This window comes from Pseudophryne corroboree, chromosome 2 (assembly GCF_028390025.1).
Source record: "Pseudophryne corroboree isolate aPseCor3 chromosome 2, aPseCor3.hap2, whole genome shotgun sequence".
Classification (NCBI taxonomy): domain Eukaryota; kingdom Metazoa; phylum Chordata; class Amphibia; order Anura; family Myobatrachidae; genus Pseudophryne; species Pseudophryne corroboree.
Genome location: NC_086445.1, coordinates 218,852,902 through 218,870,540, shown reverse-complemented (window position 1 = coordinate 218,870,540; position 17,639 = coordinate 218,852,902). Strand labels below are relative to the sequence as shown.

At 41.8% G+C, this 17,639-nt stretch overlaps 1 protein-coding gene across 3 annotated transcripts in view; it reads left to right on the top strand.

The window, feature by feature from the left end:
• Positions 1 to 17,639, top strand: part of ARHGEF25 (Rho guanine nucleotide exchange factor 25) — a 590,130-nt gene that overhangs the window by 554,013 nt on the left and 18,478 nt on the right. For all 3 annotated transcript variants that reach the window (XM_063952331.1, XM_063952330.1, XM_063952332.1), the window contains 8 exons: positions 1,940 to 2,043; positions 2,301 to 2,370; positions 3,191 to 3,280; positions 5,365 to 5,457; positions 10,755 to 10,805; positions 12,662 to 12,739; positions 14,045 to 14,236; positions 17,102 to 17,282. In XM_063952331.1, the coding sequence (XP_063808401.1) occupies positions 1,940 to 2,043; positions 2,301 to 2,370; positions 3,191 to 3,280; positions 5,365 to 5,457; positions 10,755 to 10,805; positions 12,662 to 12,739; positions 14,045 to 14,236; positions 17,102 to 17,282 (859 nt within the window). The remainder of the gene's footprint in view (positions 1 to 1,939; positions 2,044 to 2,300; positions 2,371 to 3,190; positions 3,281 to 5,364; positions 5,458 to 10,754; positions 10,806 to 12,661; positions 12,740 to 14,044; positions 14,237 to 17,101; positions 17,283 to 17,639) is intronic.

The following is a 17,639-nucleotide window of genomic DNA, read 5'->3' as shown; positions in this document are numbered from 1 at the left end:
TATTGTCGTTTTAAATTTTGATGTGTGTTTTCTTGGTTAGGAAAATATACTATAGCCCATTGGTTTCCAAACACGGCCCTCAAGGCACCCCAACAGTCTAGGTTTTTCGGATGTCCATGCTTAGGCACAGGTAACTTAATTAGTACCTCATTCAATTTGATTATACCATCTGTGCACAAGCAGGGATATCCCTAAAACCTGGACTTTTGGGGTGCCTTTAAGACCGCATTTGGGAACCTCTGCTATATGCTAAACAGGGGCAGGAACGTATGTGTCTGAATAAGATTCTCTGATTGGGTGGAATGATGTTACCATAATAGTAATAATTAGGCTTGCCAAAATATTCCATTAATCCTGGCCACCTATGATTTACGCAGGTTCTGTTGCTGGTTAAATTCAAGCCTGAATCTCACCTGGTTTTAATCAGCCACAAAACCTGTGTGAATCATAGTTGTCCCAGATTAATATTATGGCAAGTCTAGCAATAATAAATAATAGTAGTAATGTTTTGACAATATTGGCTCTGTTTTTAGTTCTACCTTTAAAATTGTCATATAAGAGACAAGCTTTTAAGTGGTGGTTTTTGTTTTGGGTATTAGTATGTTTTTATAATTGTTTTTTTTGTGCCACACCTATATAAGGGTAGAAAAGGTGACTTCTACTAGAGTGGTTTCAGGAGGCTACTGATATGAAAATGACGCATATCATTGTTGCGCAAGTTCATTACTGTTTAAAAAGTTAATTGTAAGGATAGTTGTAACCCCCGTCACAGGGACATGCAGAGATAAATAAACAGACCCCAGCTGATGTAACACAAGCAGGAAATTGGGCTGATGGCGCTCAGGGAGAGCAGGAACATTGAGGGGTAGGGTTATACAGCACAGGCCCTCTGGGATGTGGGATCTGTGTGCTCCTTTGTTCCGGGGCCATGCTGAGAACAGCTTAGGTCATCCATAACATGGGACGTTAGAAGATGGTTTTCCTGCACTGCTGTGTCATAGCCAGTTCATTAATGAGAAATCCTCATCTGAGATAACAGTGAGTAATACCGGCTTTAGTGTTATTCTATTTTCAGGCTACCATTTGGTCATTTTATTCTACATAAGGACAAAACAGTCGTGTAATTCATGAGTCATTCGCTACTATTATTTATTACCAGTTATTTATATAGCACACACATATTCCACAGAACTACAGAGAATATTTGGCCAATCACATCAGTGCCTGCACCAGCGGAGCTTACACTTTATGTTCCCTACCATGTGTACACGCACACACCTTTATGTTAAGGTAAGATTTTTAAGGTGGGAGCGAGGGGGAATTAACCTATCAGTATATTTTGGGATTGTGGGAGGAAACCGGAGTACCGGGAGGAAACCCACGCAAGTGCGGGGAGAGTATACAAATTCCACACATGGTGGGAATCAAACCAGTGGCCATGGGCCAGATTTAGATTTATATGCGAGTCCATTTCTCCCATATAAAAAGTCAAGGTATTCCACCTTCCGGCCAGCAGGGAGCAAGCGGTCTAGTAAGGAGGAGGTTCTAGAGGTACCGCTGACGTGCTTCTGGTTAAGAAAACCGGAAATAGCAGGTTGTATGTAACAAGTGTGGAACACAATTAGTATGAGACTCCTGGAATACTGAACCTTGCAATCATATTATATAAGTCACTTATAAGAAATGGCGTCACACTATTAACCACTTAACTGACATTTTTTCCCTTCAAAACCGTTCATAACATTGTTTTTTTTACATTTTATTTAATATAGTTTAAAAGGTCTTTTTTTAAATATTTAAATATTATATTATGCACATCTGTAGAACGGACCTGCTCGTCAAAAACTGGGGGACGCAGTGGGGTGGCGCAGTCGCATGTGATCTGACCTTGCCAGTTAAGTGGTTAATGTTTTTTTTTTGTTTTGCCTTTATTTTGCAGGGTTACATGGGAACCATGAGCACTCAAGGAATTCCTGAGGACATGAAGGGAAAGGACAAAATTGTGTTTGGGAATATACACCAGATATTTGACTGGCACAAAGAGTAAGTGGTCATGAAAATGACTGTTTATAGTTTAGGTGGTTTAGAAAATTATTTAGTGTCTTCAGCACATTCAGCGACATATTTATGAGACTGCGGTCATCTAAAATAAATATACGTCTCAATAGAGGCACACTTATGATACTATAAATGGGTTACTCAGGTTTTAGCGTGTTATTTACATGTAGGTTATAGGATTGAGTGATCTGCTGAGTAAGGCTTTTCCTTATGCTGACTTGTCATTTACTCTTCCATTGCAGCTATTTTCTAGGTGAGCTTCAAAAGTGCCTTGAGGAACCAAATCGGTTAGCACAACTCTTCATAAAGCATGTGAGTCCTTATTATTATACAGATAATGAGTATAATGGATTTGAAGGGTCTGCTTTATAATTAAAATGCCTACAATGATTGATTTGTCAAATACCCCTTTTTACTAGTTTTCTTTTCCTTTGTAAACGGCCGGGCATATGTCCCGTGATCATTTTTTGTTATCATTCAGATTCTGTTTGTGTATTTGCTTTGTGACCCATGGTCCAATATTTAGTTAATAATGTACTAAATTTTAAATTACATAAATACACAATATATTTTGAAATATGTGATAGACAGGGAACTGGAGTCTTGAACAAAATAATAACATTAAAACATAATTAATAATTATTGTTTCAGATGATTCATAGCTTTGAAAAGAAAAAACCCTGGGATCCCTTCCAATATGTCATGGCAGACTTTTAGGTCCCGAATTAGGTTAAAGAAACATTTCACCCAAAGCTTTAAAAAGCTAGTTTAGGTGGGTTTTAATGTGTTAAAATAAAATGTGGTATATTCCCTGATCCCCCAGGTCCATGCAACCTCTAACAGCCCTAGACTGATCCCATATATTCAGTTGTGGTGTTAATGCTCCTCCCCTGAGTATTTCTCAGTGCATGGGAATGAGTCTTGCTGTAGGGGAAGAAGCGTGGATAACAGCTCTGTAGGAATAACCGCAAGTAGCAGTAGTATACAGCAGAGCAGCCTAGGACTCTGGAGTAAATCATAACTCGGTAAACCTCACCTAATGCCAGATTATACATTTCAGGTGGAGCTATGAAATTCCGTAAAGTAGTGCATTTGTCAGTTAATGGATGTGTTGTGTTTTTTACTTGTATAGGAGCGCAGGCTGCACATGTATGTGGTATATTGTCAGAACAAACCCAAGTCTGAGCACATTGTGTCTGAGTACATTGATACCTACTTTGAGGTAAGAAACGATATCTCACATACCTATGATAACATTAGTTGTCAGAGATTTTGGATGTGATTCACTAAATGCTTACTTGAACTTACACAAAACTAATTGCTTTACTTTCCATTGCTTTACTGTTGTTTCTACATGTTGTTATACAAACATAGGTGGTCATTCCGAGTTGTTCACTCGCTGCTATTTTTAGCAGAATTGCTAATAGGCTAAAATCCGTCAGTTCAGCGTATGCAGAGCAGGGCGCACACGCTAAGCAATTTTACACAAAACTATGCTATTTTACTCACGGGCGAACAAAGCTTTTCAGTCGCTCTGCTGATCGTAGTGTGATTGACAGGAAGTGGGTGTTTATGGGCGGAAACTGGCCATTTTCAGGGAGTGTGCTACAAAACGCAGGCGTGCCAGGTAAAAACGCAGGAGTGGCTGGAGAAACGGAGGAGTGGCTGGACGGACGCTGGGAGTGTTTGTGACGTCAAACCAGGAACTAAACGGACTGAGGTGATCGCAATCTAGGAGTAGGTCTGGAGCTACTCAGAAACTGCAAGGAAATACTTAATAGCAGAATTGCTAATCTTTCGTTAGCAATTCTGCTATGCTAAGATACACTCCCAGAGGGCGGCGGCTTTGTGTTTGCATCTCTGCTAAAAGTAGCTAGCGAGCGAATAACTCGGAATGAGGGCCATAATCCGGTAGCAGTTTAACATCTATCAAGGTTTCAATTACAGTACTTGAATTCTTCAATGATCTTTAAGGAGGGAGGGCTGTAAATGCATGTTTAGTGTTTAGTTCTGTTCATTGGCCATGTGGTCCAAATACTGGCAGTCAGAATCCTGATAGAAGATCGACAGCGGGATCCTGATGGCCAGATTCCTGACAGATAGCGGAGGTTAGTACCGGGGTTGGGGATAGTATTAGGCACTAGGGTTAGGCCATATGCCCCAATTTCATAGAGATTGGTTAGTGCGTGGCAGGTTAAAAGAACAAAGTTTACTTACTAGCAATGGTGTTCTGAACAGATCTGTTTCTTTGCATTACCTTTATATACAGTACAGATCAGCTTTTTCTTATCTGTGCCACATCAAAGGGCAACTAAAAGAAACAAGCCACTTACGTTTACTCTGTGCCTGTGTCCTGCATAGAGTGAAATAGTAATTTTCTAGGCTGCATTGATAAATTATATCCATTCACTAGCCTCATGCTTCACTGGTGTAATTGGTTCTTTGTTTCCTATGCATGGCTATGTTTAAAGGTGCCACGTGCATGTTAAACCTGCACAAACCCCATAATATACTAACCGGCTTATTCCCCAGCACAAGAGGCTATAGGGGGGTATTCAGTTAGCTCCAACAATTTTGGAGCTATCGAATTCAGCTCCCTGCGTATTCAGTTGCAGGCAGTTTTAGCCCATTTTTAAGGCATTTTCGCCAACGCCTTTTATTTTTTCGGGATAAGGCATTGGTGAAAAATGCCTCAAAATCAACGAAAATGGCTGACATTTTTGCAGACGCAGGTGCGAAAACACTTGAATTGGCCAATCCACATGTTTTTTGCTCCTGCTGAATTTTTCACCTACGCATTAAAATGGCCCTTCTATTGAATGGGGCGAATATGCATTCGCCCTAAAAATAGCGAAAAGCGCCGTTTTTTTCATCCTTATTGAATACCCCAATATGCATCCATTCTTCTTGTGTCTCCATTATTCTTACCACAGACTCAGCTAAAAACAATGTTTGTGGGGAGATGGCTAAGTCCAACTTTTCACGAGTTCTAGGTACATACTCCACGGTGGCAGGTGTGATTTTGTGGAAGCAACGTAGCATAGGTGTACACCTTGTTGTGCATGGGCCATCTAGTTAGACTAATGCATAACACAGTAACGTTGCTCTGCGCATCCAGTGTGCTTTATAAATGATGCCAATTTCTAGCTCAATGCTGGTGAGTATAATGCAGAGGTATTTCAGAAACCCTTGTACACGCAAACGGGATTTACTAGTTCAGGATGGAAAATGAACTTGATATGTTCACCATAAAAATACATGTATAAACATTCCCAGTTACACTATAACATGCTACCCCAACCATAGGAGCTGAGGCAACAGCTGTCACACCGCCTGCAACTCAATGACCTACTTATCAAACCCGTGCAGAGGATCATGAAGTACCAGCTGCTGCTAAAGGTATGGGACACATTAATCACTCATCAATTGTTTGTGTGGCGCAGTTGACTTTATCTGTCACAACAGACTGTAACTCACCTATGTGTTATTGCTGTTTATCTGTTTCCGGCCGCGTCTGGCATTTGCAGCATAAAACAAGTGGCATTTTATGCAAACTGGAGTGATGATTCAGGGGAGGTTCAGTAGTATCTCTTAAAGAAAGATAAGAAAAATGTGTTGGAATGAAAAACTTTTATTTTTTTTCCGATCTTTTGTTTTAGAGCATCAGTTCAATAGTCTTGTTATACATAGTATAGTATACTGTATGTTTTAATAATCATAACAAGATTCCAGGGGTCATTCATTAACCTGGAAAAATACAGACCTTCAATATAAATGCAATTTTCTGTGTTAGTAGAATTTGCTGCCTATGATGGATGGAATTTAGCAGATTGGGTGCTGATTACAGGCCAGATGCAGGAATGTGCTTTATACTTTACACAGATGCAGGCCGAGATTGTCATATAATTGTAGGGTGGAGAATGGCATATTTAGGGTGCATGCCCATTGTAGCTAGAGATGAGCGGGTTCGGATTTACTCGGTTCTTAACGCCAGAATTATCGCAAAATCAGATTTTCTGGATTTTTCTTATTGCCTAACCAAAACACGTGACATGCGAGAGCCAATAAGGAGATTCAAGTAAATCCGAGTAAAACCGAACCCGCTCATCTCTAATTGTAGCACGTGGACATTGAGAAATGTAACCACCATAAAGCAACCTGACTTTTACATGTCCTTACAGCACACAGTGCTAAAACATTGGCTATTACAACATGTGGCGCTGCAGCTGCTGTGGTAATACACATTCCAGCATGCCCTGCCACTCTTTTGTTAGGGTATGTTAGAATTGTGTCAGGGGCATGCTGGAATGTGCAGTGCCACTCATTTCCCACCCATGGGCTGTTGCATTGTATGGGATGCTTTCCACCAACGATGAAAACTGGACAAATTAAAGTGCATTTGACTACACACTAATAACAATGTAAGTAAAATATAAAAATGTACAAATTTGACACACAAAATGAAACCGTCCCTATGTCCGCTTTTGCTTTTAAGACCGAAAATGTGGCTTCAAACAAGAAGTTCTATATTTTAGTAAATAAAAATGTAATATTTGGATGGACCAAAAGCAATTATAGTTAGTGACTATTACTTTGGGCCTAATTTGGACCTGGTCGCAGCAGCAAATTTGTTAGCTAATGGGAATAACCATGACCCTCATTCCGAGTTGTTCGCTCGCTAGCTGCTTTTAGCAGCATTGCAAACGCTAGGCCGCCGCCCTCTGGGAGTGTATCTTAGCTTAGCAGAATAGCGAACGAAAGATTAGCAGAACTGCTACTAAATAATTCCCTGCAGTTTCTGAATAGCTCCAGATTTACTCCTAGACTGCGATCACCTCAGTCCGTTTAGTTCCTGGTTTGACGTCACAAACACGCCCTGCGTTCGGCCAGCCACTCCCCCGTTTCTCCAGCCACTCCTGCGTTTTTCAGCACACTCCCTAAAAAACTGCCAGTTTCCGCCCAGAAACACCCACTTCCTGTCAATCATACTATGATCACTTGAGCGATGAAAAAACGTCGCTCGAGCTTCTGTAAATCTACAAAGTTTTGTGTGAAAGTACTTAGCGCATGCGCATTTTTGCAGTTTTTTTCACTTAAACGCTGCACTGCGAAAATCGGCAGCGAGCGAACAACTCGGAATGACCCATGTTCACTGCAAGGGGGGGTGGGGGAGTTCAGATATAACATGTGCAGAGAGAGTTAGATTTGGGTGTGGTGTATTCAAACTGAAATCTAAATTGCAGTGTAAACACAAAGCAGCCAGTATTTACCCTGCACAGAAACAATATAACCCACCCAAATATAACTCTTTCTGCAAATGTTATATCTGCCTCCCATGCAGTGCACATGGGCCCTCATTCCGAGTTGATCGCTCGCTAGCTGCTTTTAGCAGCAGTGCAAACGCTAAGCCGCCGCCCTCAGGGAGTGTATATAAGCTTAGCAGAAGTGCGACCGAAAGGTTAGCAGAACAGTGCTGAAATTTTTTCATGCAGTTCCAGAGTGTCTGCAGACCTACTCCTACCTTGCGGTCACTTCATTCTGTTTAGTTCCTGCTTTGATATCACAAACACGCCCTGCGTTCGGCCAGCCACTCCCCCGTTTCCCCAGGCACGCTTGCGTTTTTTAGCACACTCCCGGAAAACACCCAGAAACTCCCACTTCCTGTCAATCACTCACCGATCAACAGAGCGACGGGAAAGAGTCACTAGACCTTGTTTAAAACTACATACTTTTTTGTGAAAGTACATCGCGCGTGTGCACTGCGGCCCGTACGCATGCGCAGTTTTGCAGTTTCTTTTACCTGATCGCTGCGTTGCGAAAATCGGCAGCAAGCAATCAACTCGGAATGAGGGCCATGGTTTTGCCCAACTGCTAACAAATTTGGTGCTACGATCAGGTCTGAATTAGGCCCTTTGGCTGGTAGGAGCAGTCATACAACAGACTACAATCCTGCAAATGGTCCTAACGCATGCATGAAAGCTTTTCTCAAAAGACTACCTTCCAACACTGCCCGAGTGTAAATTGGATTAGGAAGCATAGGTACTCCTGCTGGAAGTGTGGCCTCACCCACAATCGTCATTTTTACTAGAAAGATGCCATTTGTTTCTGCTGCACACAGTGGAGACGCCTGCTTCCACTGTGTGCAGCAATAGAATACCTCCAATAGCTCTCAATATTGGATGAAGGTCCTGATAGCGTATAGTGGTAAAGTCCCCTGAAATCAGGATTGTCTTGACAAACTCTGAATGGTTGGGAGGTATGCAAAATTGTAATAAGTGTGTGCTGATGGGCATGCACATGGGGAATATGTAGATAAATGTTCACATAATTAAAGCACTGAGTATTCCACATTTTGTAAGAATTAACCTTTCAGAGTGTTTTTTTTTATTAACAGTAAAAGGGTAGAAAAGAATGAATGTTAGGGAAGAATAGAGGACAAAGAAAAGGAGAAGAAAAGACATAGAAACAAACATTAATGTATAGGCAGGCATCAAGGTTGCTGAGAACGTTACAGACTTGGTAAAAGTATATTCCCACCACTGTTCTGCCTCTGGTGGTAGTAAGGCTTCACACATGCAAAATGAGTGCAGGCCTGCATATGCGCTGTGAAAACTGGCACAGTGCTCACTCTCCACCAGCCCCAGTGTCACTTGCTGGTCCATTACAGGCATGCTAAGTGTAGGTTTTGGTGGACTTTTATATAAGTAAGTGTAGCAATAGTACCATTGTATACACAATTATATACCATTTAGGATGAGAATCGATGCATACAACTTCATATTTTATTTTATCACTTATCTATATAGCGCACACTTATTCTGCAGAGCTTTACAGAGATTTTTTAGCCATTCACACCAGTTTCTTCCCAGTATAGCTCACAAACTAAGGAGTCTATTTACTAAGCCGAGGGGCGCTTTAACAGAGGAGGGCGCCCATGTGCATCTCCAGGTGGGCCCCTTCCTCTGGATGGCATAGTAGTCTCTGGCAATATGCTGGAGTCTACTGCATATGCGCAGGTCTCCGGAAACATGGCGCCCGCCATGGTTTGGAGACCAATTTGGCTATGGCGAATGTGTGGCGGACATTTTGGCTGCGATTTTTGCCGCTAGACTCCAGAAAGGTGAGTGTTAGAATATGGGTGCAGTGTGTGCCCCCCCTGGACCAGGGGCTCATGTGCACCACACACATTGCACCCATTATAGAAACGCCAATGACTAAGCCTTGGAGAGAGATAAAGTGGATGGAGATAAGGTACCAGCCAATCAGCCCCTAACTGCCATGTTACAGGCTGTATTTGAAAAATGACAGTTAGGAGCTGGTTGCTTGGTACCTTGGCTTAGTAAATAGACCCCTATGTTCCTTTCCACATGCACACACATACATAATAGGGTTAATTTCTTGTCAGGACCCAATTAACCTACCAGTGTATTTTTGGAGTGTTGGAGGAAACTGAAGTACCAAGCAAGCATTGTATCGGCATACGCAGATTATCGACATCTGAAATGTCACCATATGAAATGTTGACTTTGCATCCATGTCAACATTCTCATGTTGATAATGTTTGTCGACTTAACATACCACACCCATGCGTTGCAATTCCAGCTGACTTCTGATGTACTACTCTGCATCAGCCACTAAATGATTATTTCTTATCTTTAAAGGTTTTGTAGAGCCTTTTCCAGCAGCATGCTATAGATGTAAGTCAGGGCATTCAGTGATGCCTGTTGGTGTCAGAGGACAAAACGTCAATTATTGGTGATTGTACCTTCAGAAATCTAGAAAGATTGTCACTTCTTGCTTTCTTACCCAGCATCAGTACTATACCTGTATTTACTTGAAGAGGGCAGATATATGGTACATATAAGATGCAATAGTTTATAGAGGTCATGGATGTTGGGGGCCACAAATACAGACACAGTATAGTCTCGATGCGGCCCGTATGTCAAGACAGATGAATTTTCTGCTCCAGACTTTGTGGCATTGTGGAAATCAGATTTTGTTTGTATGAAGTACGTAATGTAAAACTTTAATGGAGGTGGTCCTGACAGTAGCAATGTCTTACAGTTCTCCTGTTGGAAATTTGCATTAACAAAATGAAGTGCAGTCACGGCTATATGTGCAGTTGATCTTGCCCTTTAGTGAGTAGCTTTATGATGAATATGCACTAAATTGGTGAATGTGCATACCAGATGTTCATAACTATCTGATAGTCCTTCCTACATGTTACTGGGAAATATGCATTTTTTTTTAACACGAAGTGGGCAGAACAATACAATTTGAAGTCACAAAGAACATAAAATCAGCATAAAACTATTTTTATGTAGCTCTTGGGAACAATGTCATAGGCCTGTGCTAGAGTCCCTATATGGTAAATGCAACCACGATCTAGGTCCAACAATTAAAATGTTCAAATAAAAATACATTTTTAAAGCTGTAAAGATTACTTCACAGTATAACGAATACTGTGTACTAGGCTTGTACACACGCAGCTGGTCCCTGATATAATAATCAGTGCTTCTAGGCAAGTTTTATGTTCTTTCATAGTGTGATGGAAAATAGGAGGTGGCAGGTGCCCTTTGAGAGTACGTTCCCCCCATAACAGTTGCTGATGTCAATCACTGAGCCACTGCTTCACAGTTAATAGATCCATTGAAATATAACCCTGCCCACTATTGTTTCCTTTTTCCCCGAATTAGGATTTTCTCAAGTATTACAGTAAAGCTGGACAAGACACGACAGAACTGGAGGTGAGTAAAAGCCATTAATATTGTGTAAAAAGGAGCATTGACATACAAACACAACATCTATCATTTGTGTAAATCATTCACTGGCTGGATAGCAGTTTTGGGTATCTATCTGCTACAGTGCAGATAACGGTGCATTAACTCGGGACTAGCATATTTTATAAAATGTGCCGATGAGGGTGTGGAGCCCATCCAACCAAAGTTTGGGAAGCCAGACCAGCCTATTAATACCCTGAAACATATCAGCAAGCGCCATGGTTTTCAGATTGGGGTTTTATTAGATATGGATAACTATTATGATTATTACATATGGAGGAGATGGAAGGCATATACGTATATAATCACATTTGTAGAAGCAATGATTTTACTGTTATGCGTTTTCATGTTAAGGTCAACTTTAGCCAGTTTGTGGGTCTCTGGGCATTAAGCAGCACAGTTTTCTTGTCATAAGACATTCAGTGGTGAAACCTTTTTGAATTTTCAAAATGTTTGTATAAATGGACTCTTATGTGTGTTCAGATCTTCATCTAAATCATACAGAAAGAAAGATATACTCTTTTATGCATTGATCAAAATGATCCAATATTAAATTTCTATGTCCAAAAATGTATGTAAACCTCTAGGATTATTAATTAATTTAAGGAGTTAATCAGAGTTCTAAGTGTTATTCAATGGGATGACAATCGGGTGCCCTATTTAAAGTCTGATCTTCAGCGCACAGGTTTGTGGATGCGTGCAGTGTATTGATCAAATGAGATTTCTGGGAACCGCAGAAAGATTTGTCATTGCTTACCGTGCTGGAAATCTAACAAAACAATTCTAAAGATTTGGGCCTTCACCAATCCATTAACAAGCAGATAGTGGACAAATGGAGAGGTTACAGGCCTCTCTTGAACTGGCCAAGATCAGTGTTCATGAGTCCACCATCAGGTAATTACTGAACAAGAATAGTGTGCATGGGAGGATTGCAAGGAGGAAGCTACTGATATTCTGGAAGAGCATTGCTTACCATTTAAAAGTTGCTAAAGACTACTGGAAGAAATTTTGTGGATGGCTGTGGACAAAATATAACTTTTTGGCTTCAATGGGAAAATTAAAAGACTTGGAATGCAGTTGCCTTCCAACAAAGAGAATCACCGTAACTGTGAAATGCGGTGGTGCAGTGTCATGTTTTGTGTCTGTTTGCTTGCGACATGACCTTGCCATCATTGATGGAACTATGAATTTTGGATTGTATCAGATAATTCTACAGAAGAATATCGGGGTATCCATCTGTGAACTGGTCCTTAACAGAAGCTGAGTCTTGCAGTAAGATGACGATCCTGCACACAAGGGACAGTGTATATAGATAAAATTTTGTAGCGGAAGACATTTCACATTTTGGAATGGCTGAGTCAAAGTCCATACCTTGTCCAATAGAAATTGTGCCAGTACCGGAAGCGTGGAGTTCATGCAAGGAAGCCCACCAACATCAATGAGCTCAAGCTATTCTTACCTGTATGTGGGACTGATCATCAGTTACCATAAACATTTGATTCAAGTCCTTTCTGCTCAAGGGGTCACACCAGCTACTGTATCCTAGTGGTTCACATACATATATATTTAGTGGAATGGAAAGTATATCCCTTTGTATGCTATTAACCTTCTAAAAGGTCTCCAAACTTGATAGTGCCGCTGTATCAACTTCTTGGGTATCCTCATAGATGTGTCTTACTAATGTCTTTCTGACATTACATAAGCACCATCCACTTGCAGCATATGACTCTGAGTGAAGACAAAGCTGGAGCATGTAACTGACTGACTGCCCAACTTCTGCACCCACTGGAGTTACCGTGTATCTGTGATCATTGTCGTTGCAGAAAGCTGTGGAAGTGATGTGTTTTGTCCCTAAACGATGCAATGACATGATGAACCTTGGTCGGCTGCAGGGTTTTGAGGTACGTTTCCTTTCTTGTGTATATGATAATGGAGGAAAATAGGGAAAGCAGAGGAACAGATCACTGAGCCAAAAGGGTGATGTCTTACTGTAGCTGCTTTGACTACAAGGACCATGATTTTATTGCTATGCAGGTTGAGTCTAACATATCCAAAATACAGAATACTTTGAGCATGACTGAGATAGTGACACCTTTACTTTGTGACGGTTCAGTATATACAAACCTTGTTTAATGCACAAAATTATTACAAATTGTATAAAATTATATTCAGGCTGTGTGTATACGATGTATATGAAACATAAATGCATTCTTTATATAGAATTGGGTCCCACCCCCAAGAAAACTCATTATGGTATGAAAATACTCCAAAATGCGGAAAATCTGATAAACTACTTCTGGTCCCAAGCATTGCGGATATGGAATACTCAGCCTGTAACATTATCTGCTATGTTATTAGTAGACTATTTGCCTTCCTGAAAAACATGTCCATTGTGCAATCAGGTGCAAAAAGTATTTTACTAATGTGTGGTAATATGTATTTGGTAAAACTAGTGTTCATTCTAGCACCCTGCATCTACCACAACTCGTGCAGGTACTCCTTCCTGTATGGAGTGTCGCTTTCTGCTCTGGTGCTTCTAGCACACTCTGATCTGTGTCTCCGTGCTGAGATACAGACCAAAGTTTGCTAGAAGCACCTGAACAGAGAGGGACACCCCAGGCAAGAAAGAAAGAAAGGCTGTGACAGGTGCAGGGTGCTAGAATGAACACTATAAAACTATTGCAAGCATTCAGGCTGCATAGGCAAGATTATGAATAAAAGCTGAAATGGCAAAGTAGATATTAAAGGCTGGAAGTAAAGATGAGAGAGATTCAAATGTATGGAGCAGGAAGGGGAGGCGAGCCTTATTCATATACCAGAAGAAGCTGACTTCCAGTGGATTATACAATAGAGGTTATGGTATTGAAGCCTATGGCTGAAGTCCATGCGATTTTGAATCATCAGCTATTGATGTTATCATAGAAAGAGAACAAAGTTGGTAATTTATAGTTCTATACTGTAATTGCATTACACTATATTGAATATGTGTGCCATGTGGCTAAGTGTAAAAACACTCAGCATTAAAATATGACTCCATGAAGTACAGTACATTGAAACAGCCAGCCAGTGTAAAATATGTGATATAAAAATGAAGCTTTTTAGTCAACTATATATAGAAAGATTGGAAGTCATGCAGGACTGAGTTGGGCCTGTTTCACATAGTATAGATTCCAGTGGTGTGAACCTGCTTGTTCTGCCTCCTTTAGGGAAAGCTCACAGCTCAGGGGAAGCTCCTGCAACAAGACACGTTCGCTGTGACAGAGCAGGACAGCGGTTTCCTGATGAGGGGAAAGGAGCGCAGGGTCTTCCTCTTCGAGCAAATCATCATCTTTAGTGAGCCCATTGATAAGAAGAAAGGTTTCTCACTGCCTGGGTACATCTTCAAGAACAGCATTAAGGTGAGTATCAGACAGTAACCTATAGACAGCCAATGAGCGCTAGTATAATAACAAACATCTGACCCAGGCTACCAGAGGGGTTGACAGCCTGCAGGAAAACTTGTTTGTTAATTTCAATTAGTAGCTGAGAAATAGGGCGCTTCAGGTAACATCACTTGTCCAACCTGGCAATCAGCTAGCAATTATTGGAGATTTATTATTATTTTTGGAACTCAATTATATGATCCACTTATGGGGGTCAGGTTACGTCTCATTTAGATTATACCAAGGTGATTTACTATGGTTTTTAAAAACATTTGACCACTGTGGAAGTCAGATGTTAGGGCATGGAAACTTCTATGCTACTAATACTGCATAATTGCTTTGTGGAGAATGAACACTGCTTTGCATTAGACAGTACATTATCCCCGGAGAGATGCTGCTGTGTGCCCCACTTTGCCAAGAATAAAGTGGCGGTAAGAGCCAGTAGTGTGGAAAGAAGCAAGCTGTAACTTTTATTGACCAGTACAGATGAGCACTCCGGTGTATTGTGTTCTGGGTAATGTGTTAAGTGCATTGATAAAAGTCCAAGTTCATCATTACGGTAGATGCATTACTGGCATAACATGAGTGCAGTGTCCATGTTACTGTATTAGTAGTTATGTTAGGTAAAGAGTATTCTAATCCACTCCCATGTGGTTAGTTTAGGAGAATATTGGCTTATTTTGCCCCACGTGCGTCATTTTTTTTTTTTTGTCCATTACACTTCTAGAATTACTTTTGGATTATATTATTATATTGTATTACTATCATTTGTAAGATTACACACATTAAGCGAGTATATAGGAGCTGCCAGTAACTAGTACAGTAGGGTACAGAATTGTGTAGGTGTTTTTGTCTGTTCTGGGCATCTTAAAGAGAAGAAGTAAACAGAGTGCATGTAATGAAAAAAGTATTTGTACACTAGACATTATATCAGTGTACTGTACGCTGATGCAGCAATGTTTATATACCATGCACTTGTCCTACATTGCAGTGCCGTAACTAGGCATTTTAGCGCTGTGTGCAAGAAACGGCATTGGCGCCCCCCCATGCAAGATAGGGGCAGTGCGTGCCGTAAAATATATAGGGGCATGGCCACAAAATAATACCAATTTATACTACGACGCACAGTAGTCTCCATTATTAAAATTACGCTGCACAGTAGCGCCACTACACCAGGTAGAGCCCCTTTTACACATTACAGCAGACAGTCCCCCTTTTTACACATTATGGCAGACAGAGTCCCCCTTTTTACACATTACGGCAGACATCGTCCCCTTTTTTACACATTACAGCAGACATCATCCCCCTTTTTACACATTACGGCAGACAGCGTCCCCTTTTTTACACATTACGGCAGACAGCGTCCCCTTTTTACACATTACGGCAGACAGCGTCCCCTTTTTACACATTACGGCAGACAGCGTCCCATTTTTTCACATTACGGCAGACAGCGTCCCCTTTTTACACATTACGGCAGACAGCGTCCACTTTTTTACACATTACGGCAGAAAGAGTCCCCTTTTTACACATTACGGCAGACATCGTCCCTCTTTTTACACATTACGGCAGACAGCGTCCCCTTTTTTACACATTACGGCAGACAGCGTCCCCCTTTTTACACATTACGGCAGACAGCGTCCCCTTTTTACACATTACGGCAGACAGCGTCCCCTTTTTTACACATTACAGCATACAGCGTCCCCCTTTTTAAACATTACGGCAGACAGCGTCCCCCTTTTTACACATTACAGCAGACAGCGTCCCCCTTTTTACACATTACGGCAGACAGCGTCCCCCTTTTTACACATTATGGCAGACAGCGTCCCCTTTTTTCACATTACGGCAGACAGCGTCCCCTTTTTACACATTACGGCAGACAGCGTCCACTTTTTTACACATTACGGCAGAAAGAGTCCCCTTTTTACACATTACGGCAGACATCGTCCCTCTTTTTACACATTACGGCAGACAGCGTCCCCTTTTTTACACATTACGGCAGACAGCGCCCCCTTTTTACACATTATGGCAGACAGCGTCCTCTTTTTACACATTACGGCAGACAGCGTCCCCTTTTTTACACATTACAGCATACAGCGTCCCCCTTTTTACACATTACGGTAGACAGCGTTCCCTTTTTACACATTATGGCAGACGGCGTCCCCTTTTTACACATTACTGCAGACAGCGTCCCCCTTTTTCAGAATAGATAGAGAAATAGAGAGAGAGAGGGGGAGAGAGAGAGATACTTACCATCGCTCCTTGTGCTGGCAGATCCCTCGGTGCAGGCAGGGGAGAAGGAGGAGGAGGGAGGGGGACTGGAGCTGCAGCAGCGCTATATAATTGGTAAAGGCGCCGCTGCAGCAGTCCCCTCTCCTTCCGTATTGGCTGCCCGCCGCCGCTGTGAATGCTGGGATGAAGGAAGCGCATCCCAGCATGCACAGCAGCACCGTGTAGCCAATACAGAAGGAGAGGGGACTGCTGCAGCGGCGCTACTATCAATTACATAGTGCTGCTGCGGCTCCAGTCCCCCTCCCTCCTCCTCCTTCTCCGCTGCCTCCGGCGCTGCTGCTCTCCTCCCCAGCGTGGCGCACACAGCAGAGGCGGCATGTAATGAGTCAGTTTGACTCATTACATGCCGCTGGCCATTGCGCCCTCAGGGCAACTGCGCTTTGTGCCAGGCACACCTGGCACACACGTAGTTACTGCCCTGCTACATTGTCTTGTACTGTAAGTTGCTGTTTTCTTGTTTTGCTCATTTGTTCTGCTGCAAAACCCCTGTGGCGCCATATAAATAAACAACAATAATAATAATAATATCTGTATTGTGATTCCATTTTGCAGATCAGCTGTCTGGGCATAGAGGAATCTGTGGATAATGACCCCTGTAAATTTGCACTGACATCACGAGGTACGGATCGCAGCGTAGTACGTTACATACTGCAAGCCTCTTTCCCCGAAATCAGATCGGCCTGGGTCCGAGACATTAGTCAGATACTGGAGAGCCAGCGCAACTTTCTTAATGGTGAGTAGCTGCCATGCTGTAAATACACTTTGTGTTGTATATCATTGTGAGGTGGGATGGAATCCTGTTGCCGTATTCATCTGTTATCTGATTTTGAGACCTTTTTTGGCCTATAATTCTCAGCCGTGTCTGAGGGCATCACATAGAAGTTGCTGCAGTAAGTCATGGATAGGAGAAGAAGTGATTGGTACTAGAATAAATCATGTTTGTAGTGGATTGAGAATGATAAGCATGTAACAGTGGAATGGAAGTGACACTGACACTACATTATCTTAAATACATTGTAGGGTTGCACTAAATGAAGGAGTCAATTCAGGGTTTTTTTCTAGGGGTTTTTAACCACTTGCCTAGGGGCGC